Source organism: Polyergus mexicanus, unplaced genomic scaffold (assembly GCF_030449975.1).
Source record: "Polyergus mexicanus isolate NDT 795.1 unplaced genomic scaffold, iyPolMexi1.0 SCAF_8, whole genome shotgun sequence".
NCBI lineage: Eukaryota > Metazoa > Arthropoda > Insecta > Hymenoptera > Formicidae > Polyergus > Polyergus mexicanus.
In genome coordinates this window covers 2,824,462-2,832,895 of record NW_027223328.1, presented here as the reverse complement: position 1 = coordinate 2,832,895, position 8,434 = coordinate 2,824,462, and the positions used below count along the sequence as shown (strand labels likewise).

Here is an 8,434-nt window from a genome sequence, read left to right as displayed (position 1 = left end):
GTCTGTCAGTTATCGCAAGTCAATGAGAGAGTATAAACAACACCGTTATCTTCGTAAACATTCATATAATACTCGATGTAAATGGATTAAATATTCGGAATTTAGACGAATGTAAACGTATGAGTATAAGTGTTTAATGTAAATTATGTAACATCAATATCAACGTGATTTTAATAACATGTTACATTTTGCAAAATATAAGTTATTGTCTAAAAGAAAAATTTTATTTTAAAAACTACATGTGTTTATAAACTATACATATATATATATATATAAAATATTTTAATTAACAACACGCTTAGAATTAAAAAATAGAAACACAAAATATATTAAAATGTTTTAATTAAAATTATTGTAGTGGGGGAGAGACAATGTTTTTGGAACAATTATATAATTCAGTTATAAAGAAATGTAAAAAAATTTTGATAAATTTTTTAATATTATTATGACATTCTTTTCATATTGATTATAATATAATAAATTCACGTAGTAAAGGAATAGTTCCAATAAATATTTTTTGAGAGATCTAATTGTCCAACTATAACAGGCACACTTAAATCATCGACATCTTGAAGATTACGGAACATGGAGCTTCGCGTTTAGACTATTATGTACAGACATTATAAAAATTGGTATTTATTGTCAAAGTATCATCCAGAGAAACTGTGAACACGTTATTTTTCCTGCATTCCGTCTCTCAGTTCTCGACGGACAAAATGAGAAAGTGTGAGAGTATGTACTGCAGCGAGTGAATCAACGTGTTTTTGTGGAAGTCATATCGGTTAAAGAACAATTACTCGACGGAAACGAATGATATTTTATGGAATGTCAAACTACGTCGATCTACGAATCATAAATCTCATGTATAAAACAAAAGATTATATATATTTTCGATCCGTAAGAAACGTTTCGGCGAACGAACTCTACGCGTTATTATTATTGACATAAGATAAGATATGATAATATTTATTAATAACGATCTATTCGCGTATATTTATCGGTGATTTTTAAAACGGTGAACCGTCACGTGTGCTTACATTTAAATTTTATATGAAAATACCAAAGTGTTATATACGATCGAGAAATGACAGAATCCACGTCGGACGTGCCAGAAGAGAAGGAAGCCGCAAATACGACACCCATCTGCGGGAAACGACACTGTAGGGAGATGCGCAAGGACAAGTTACCCCCTTATCTTCGAGACAGAGGTATGTCGTATTTCTAGACTCTAGGAAAGAAAATATTTAAACAAAGAAAAAACTTTATTATACATATTTATTATACACATATACATGTATTAATATTAATAATCAATTCTATAAAAGAGAGATACGATTACAATTGTATTCAAAACCGTAATAATTTTATTAAATACATAGTTTATATTTAAAGCCGAAAATATTGAAAAATTCGAGATAATAACACTTACGTTTTTTTTTTCTCGTTGTCAATATATATTGCATTATATAAAAATCAATATATTTTAATATTAGATAAATGTCATTATGCTCTATATCAATAATTTCACACAAAAATACAATTATTGCAAAAACGATCAAGTCAACTTGAAAAAAAATAATCGATTATAAAAAAACAGCAAAAATTTGAAGCTGAAAAAGATAATTTTTCTTATTAACAATATTTTTTTATTCACATTTTGTTTTAAAAGCTCTTAATCGAGTACTGCACATGCACGTTTTAACCCGAGCTTGTTTTCTTCGTGAAGAAAACACAGCTCAACCGAGGTAAGGATACAAGTGTAGGTATAACTCTATAGAACGTATATAAGGGAACATGTACACTGCAGGAGCGTGAACGCTCGAATAGATCGATAGGTAAACCTTCTCGAGAGGCACCTTGCGAATGTAAATTAGGGGTGCGATATATTGTCATGTGTGCGCCTGTGTGTGTGTGTGTGCAATCGCCGAATGCAGATGGTCGTTCCGGCGCGAATTCGTAATACGATATCTTGATTGCACGCAAACACGCGATCTCTTTTGAACTACGAAGTAGTGGAAAGGCCGCGCCGAATGATACATACATCTCCACCGTCTGAAAATGACCGAATTATGACGGTTTCCGTCTCCATCCTCTTGAAATTCAGTTAGTTTTTTTTTACAGCTGACTTCTAAAATCGCCCTTATAAGATCAGGGCATTTTTTGCATTGACCATATATCATATTTGCGTGAGAAGAACTTTTATCTTGGAAGGTCTTAAAAAATAGAATTCTAAAATTCTCTCTGTTATCAGAAGAAATAGTATCTTCCGACAAAAAAAAATGATTTACGTAAATTTTAATTTCTATCAAGCATGTAGAAATAAAAATTTAGCTAATAAATTAAAAAAAAAAGGATACAAAAATTAGATAAAAATTTGAGATATTAAAAAATATGATATTTTAAAAAAATATAAAAATGCCGAGAAAGAATGTACAGTTTTATTTATGTATTTTATTTTTCAAGAATGCGCATAAAATTTCTCTTGTTGCCAAACGTATAGAATTTTTTCACAAATTATTTTTATCTTAGAAATTGTTATTGTGATTGAAAATATGATGATTATCTTAAGGCATATGAGAGTTTCTATTTTCTCTACAAATTATTATTTTTAATAATGTACATAAATATGCAAAATGACAATCACGTTTTTATTTCAGCCGGAATTTTAAACTTTATCTTAAAGCATTTAAAGCAAATTATATAATCAGTTTGATTGAAAACCTTGTACGATTCACATTTTCATGTCTCTTTATTAATTTTCCATCAGACGCATCAAGGCCTCTTCAAAACAAATTAAATCATTCGAGCTATTCTAAGAAAACAAGAACCTTGCCCCCGGATTTGCCCTATGTACGCCGCTCGATGTTACGACGCGACATGCACGCAAGAAGTCTAGAAGCTTGAGCACATTTATTATTCTGCGCTTGTATATAAACAGCATCGCGTTAAACTTCATCGTCTTCGAAAGTATTTGCCATATAACACGTAACATAAAAATTTAGGTAATTTGCAACCAACCGCATGCAACGGCGTGACTAATGTTTTTATTACTTCTTATCAGCCATCTCGCAGAGGAACTTAAAAGGTTCTTGACCCTTTCTTCATTTTACACTTTATCTCTTCGAGATTACTTTAACAAAAATTTTTCTTTCTTTCTCTCTTTTCTTTTCTTATTTTTTCCATTTTTAGAAAAATAAGGGAAAGGAAAAAAGAATTTTTCTTATTTTTCCTTCTTTTATATATCTTTATCTTTTTATATCTTTTCCTCCTTATTTTTAGTTTCTTCTTTCTAATTTTTTGTTTATTATTCTCTTCATTTTATTCTCCCTTTTTTTCTTTCTTTCTATTTTTTTTGTTTTTAACTTTTTTATCTAGATTTGCTTTTTTCCTTCTTTTTTGATAGAAGATTCTCAGATGTTTTAGTTACACCGAAAGCACGAGTAAATTCAAATTTCAGTTCGAAATTGCAATATGGCAAATAGACGTTAATAGGGCATGTCTATCGCTCTCAACCGACGTGTCTTCTCTTTCGGACATTCAAATTGACACCTTTCGTGCGCGATCTGTCCCGACATCCCGCCGCGACGTATTTCGCGAAATGCCTGCACGCATAAGCACCGCATATCAAGCCTTATATAAAGGAACCCGCGGATTCCAGTTCAATCTCAATTGATACCCGATATCTCGGGGGTACCATTGGGTGTCAACTGGCCGCGGAGTCATTCTGAAAATCGCCTTCGTCTGGAATCAGTCTTGCACTTCAACCTCGTGCATATTGTAGATATCGCCAATACAAAAAAAATAGACCATGATTAACGAGATTATCAAAATTTTAATTGCATAAAAAAAGAGATAGAAAGATATCTGTGTTGAATATTATTTTATTTTATTATATTTATTATATTATTTTATTATATTTTTTATTATATTTTAATATTTGAAAAATAATAAAATATATATGAAAGAATGACATATATGAAGAATTTACATTATTAATCTTGAAGATATTTGTGAATGTAATCGATTTATATAACTCAGCTTACATTAATAGTTTTTTTCCAGTAAACGCATTGCGTTTTGCGTTATTGAAATTTAAGTTCACTCGTGGTTTTGGTGTAACTGAAATATCTAAAAATCTTCTATCAAAAAATATCAACCACTGATATTTTTTTCGGTACTCTTAATATCGCAGCGTAAAGGATATTTCGAACAAGATGTTGCTATCGACTCGAGCAGCCCGATGTGCTGCTCTCATGGCTGAACCAGACGAACTCTATCCAGGTGTAAAAAGACGTTTAATTTTAGGATTCGTTTCATTTCTTAAATACAAATATTTACTGCTGTGTTTCAGAAAGAATACTCTATCCACGTAACACGAGAACTCTGCCAAAAATACCGGTGGTTGGCGGACAACCTATCGAAGAAGAAACATGCATGGTAACCGCGAAAATATATAACTTTTGTTATATGAAAAATAAAGAGATAGAGAAGAAGAGAGGATATGATAAAATCTTACGAATAACACTTTCCAAAATCTCTTCATTTGTGGAAAAATTTAATTTTTATAAAAATTAATTTGCAGAAATTAATTTCTACAAAAAATTATATTTTTATTATTTATGTGCTCTATAATCTATCATTGTATTTAGAATTTATTTCTATTGCAGGCTTTGAGAACGTTGATCTTCGGTTCCTGCGCGAGCCCACCTAAAATTGAATGGACAAGGACCGGGTTAACTTTACGACCGTACGGCCAGAGTTTGGCATTTGGATTAAGAACTCCCAGGAATACAACGAGAGGCCTCGTCACTGCAGTGCAAGCTATCATGCTAAAGCATTTTTTATTCAAATGCGACAGACAGGATTTACACGCAGGACCCGAAGCGTAAGTACCTTCAGAGACATTACATATGTTATGTAATTATTATATTAGCAAATATGATTTTATATCGGAATGTTACTTGCCAAATAATTTTTTATGTCTTAGATATACATATTTATTTATTTATTTTATTTATTTATTTATTTATAATTTAAGCAAAAATTACGCGAAGAGTCTTATTTATAAACTTCTATGGTCGCAGTCTATTGAAACCCTCATACGAACGACAGATCGATGTATTGACTTCCGCGATATCGGAGATTATTTGGCGTTCCGCCGGTGGCTTCTCCGTTTCCACGTGCGCAAATGTTGTCAGTAACACCGTGCCAAAGGCCGTGGTAGTTTTACCACAGGACACACCATACCTTCAACATAGTGTACAGTATTTTCAAGATGGATTAACAGAAACGGTATATCTTCCCTTATATCTCTGGAATCGCGTAATTAACAATTTATTTTCTATAATATTTATATCAAATCCAAGTACATATTTGTTAAATGCTTTGTACTCTAGCTGCACCTCTTCGAATTCAACTCTTTGGAGGATCTGGAGATATTTATCAAGAGATACTTGTACCTGGTGAGTATGCTTACGCGTAGGAAACGCTAAAGAGTAGGCGCGTTAAATGCTACATATTACTTAATTAAAGAAATTGTGTTCATCAATTTTATATCAAGCTCCAATCTTAGTAAATTTATAAATCTATCTTCTAAATTTCTTTTTTGTCAAATGGATCATCATTTTTTTTTTCTTTTTGTAATAAAATATATGATTCGTTTATTTAAAATTAATTGAGAATTTTTATCATAAAAATATCTTTATTTATATATATTTTACTTTAAGTTTCATGACGAAGGCGGACCCGGTGCAAAGTTACTTTTGTACAGCGCAGTGCTCTCGAGAGGTCTTTCAAAGTAAGACATTTCTTTCTTAATTTTTTTTTATCGCTATCATTTTATTTAAATTTGAAAATGGATAAAAGTTGCTTTAATCGGACAATTTCATACACGTTACTTTCATTAATGTATTTACATATTTAATCATACAGAGTGCAGAATGATTTAGAAGATTCAAAGGCATCGATTCTTGGTGGATGTTCAGAAGAAGGCCCAATCAGCATCGTTATTTTTTTTTTAACTGGTCGTGTTTCACCACATGTCCACAATGGAGTACTTCACGTTGGCGATGAAAATACATATGTAAGCTCATTATTTTATTAATTTAATCCTTTAGCATTCACAAATTTATATTTATAATTACAAATATATATATTTATAATTATTTATTGTGATAATGCAATTAATTTGAAATAAGGCCGTACCGCAATGGGGCGTTCTTACAAGAAGCGAAGTGGGATTTTTAATACACGAAGGCGATGGTAATGTAAGCAAACAACCAGGTTCTCGTTTGAAGACACCCAGTCTACCGATATGGGTGACTCTCTGCCACGGTCATCACGGTGTGCTCTTCAATACGAATCGAGAGTTACTAAGAAATTATCACGCAGAACGACGGTACGAATATATTTTACATATTTCATTTATTTTGCTTTATTTACTTAATTTTTTATTTTATTAGATATCACGTGATCGTCTCTAAATTTCTATATAAAATGTAAAAAAATTATATCCAATTTAGACAAATGTAAGAAATATTATATAGATTGTATATTGAAAGAATAGTCGAGAGATAGAATCCACTTTTAAACTTCTAAACACGAATAGATATGTAAATAGTATCCTTCCCACTTTTCCTCGAGGCCCCAAAGAAGTATCTCACCTATCCTGTACGTGTTAAAGTTTCGAGGTCCAATATTTTACCTGCGGTGGCAGTCACGCTACGCTGACGGTAGATACCAGGGCAAACGAAACTTCCGGGGTATCAGATGCTGCAACAATGGAAGCCGCAGATATCGCAGCAACGCCGTTGGAGAAGCTCATTCGATCCAAGTTAGTATACATATTTGTTATGAAAAATTAAAAATAAATTATTTTTAAAAATAAATTTTTTGCTCCCTCTTCGCAGTTCTCTTCAAAAGTTTTACACTTGACTCTATATGTCCTAAAGAAAATATAAACTATTATTTTGATGAATAATTTCATATCATTGTATAACATATCTGATTGAGCGGCATTTAAAATTCAATGTACAATCAAACATAGTTTAATTTACAAAATTTTTTATTTCCTTTATTAGCTTTTTGTTATAAAAGAGAAAGATCTAAAAGCGCTATTGTCTTTTCAATTACGAAATAATCGTGCGATATCTGTGAGATCACTCGAGCGTTACCTTAAGCAACATAGAATTCAAGGTACTATCTCTTTCATTTATTGTTTCACGCTGCATTAAAGATGGCAGGATGCTCTCATACAATGGAACGGAACACCGGTGATGTGAAGGAATACGAAAAAATGATGATTTGTGTTAATTCGTGATTCCACGTGATGCTAATCGAGCACTTATTGATCACTGCACGCGTTTAATCTCAAGCTTAATCTCAACCTAAAGCTTCTTATCATTAACAATATTCAAGTACAAGTAAATATTATTTGCGTCGGCATTGCAATTTCGAGCACTGTATAATTTTATGCGTATGATAAGATCAATCTTTATTGTTAGATAGCAAATATTTATACGTGTGTCTCGAAGAGCTTGATGTTCTTTAAAATATATTAATTATCTGTTAATAATAAATGACTGTTAATAAATGACATAACAAAATCCCATTTTAGCATTAGAATTAATAATATGTTATAAGGCTATCATTACAGAGAGATGACATATTTTGACAGCTTCTTTGTCAAACACGCGGCGGCCAAATCCGTCTAAATCAAATCCATTCACAGCATGTGTTACTTTTGTCATCGATGAAATATAAAATATAAATATTATACATCAAACAAAAGTATTAAAAATAACGTTCAAATCACTCGAATAAAAAAAAAATATATATATATATATATATAATGATATAAGTCTAAACCCTAATACTAGTCGTCCTTAGACAGATCGAATACTCATAGATATTCATCTAGTCAGTGATTAATAAACTCTTATTAAAGTTATCACGCGATCGCGTGGGAAACGATACGTCTTCTTTGATTTTTATGCATGCAATATATATATCGCGATGCACTTGTACTGGATATTATGTGAAAGTCGACAAAAGAAATTTTGGTTTTACTTTAATATGATGTGATTCTCGGTACTACAATAAAATTCTGTACAAAACATTTTTGTAGAAAAATATCGATACAGTAAGTATATTATTTTACATCGACATTCTAATATTTAAGAAAAATGATATATATATAAAAAATGATATAATAAAAATTAAAGGCACACGTTATTTCTGTAAATTAAAATGAAAAAATCTATGTAATAATAAAGAAATAAAAAGAGTAGAAATATTTGTAACAATCGGACGTGATGTTTCACGAAATCAAATAATAAATCTTTTAAAACGAATAATAAATCTTGATTTGCGTTATAACAGTCAAGCATTTGAAGACATTTACAATGATTGAGCACTTACAAAAATATTTGATAAA

The 8,434-nt window shown here is 31.0% G+C and overlaps 1 protein-coding gene across 2 annotated transcripts; it reads left to right on the top strand.

Moving 5' to 3' along the window:
- Positions 1–551: 551 nt before the first annotated feature.
- LOC138935508 (inactive ubiquitin carboxyl-terminal hydrolase MINDY-4B) lies at positions 552–7,583 on the top strand. Of its 2 annotated transcripts, XM_070300148.1 has the most exons (11): positions 3,685–3,777; positions 4,193–4,281; positions 4,352–4,437; positions 4,668–4,885; positions 5,085–5,292; positions 5,397–5,462; positions 5,727–5,797; positions 5,932–6,082; positions 6,198–6,397; positions 6,683–6,832; positions 7,235–7,583. In XM_070300148.1, exons 2-11 carry the CDS (start codon positions 4,215–4,217, stop codon positions 7,278–7,280), a joined length of 1,263 nt encoding a protein of 420 aa, XP_070156249.1. In that variant the 5' UTR covers positions 3,685–3,777; positions 4,193–4,214; the 3' UTR covers positions 7,281–7,583. The 2 variants fall into 2 exon arrangements, with proteins under 2 accessions (XP_070156248.1, XP_070156249.1); XM_070300147.1 differs by lacking the exons at positions 3,685–3,777; positions 4,193–4,281 and adding an exon at positions 552–1,208 and having other exon boundaries at positions 7,235–7,582.
- Positions 7,584–8,434: the final 851 nt, after the last annotated feature.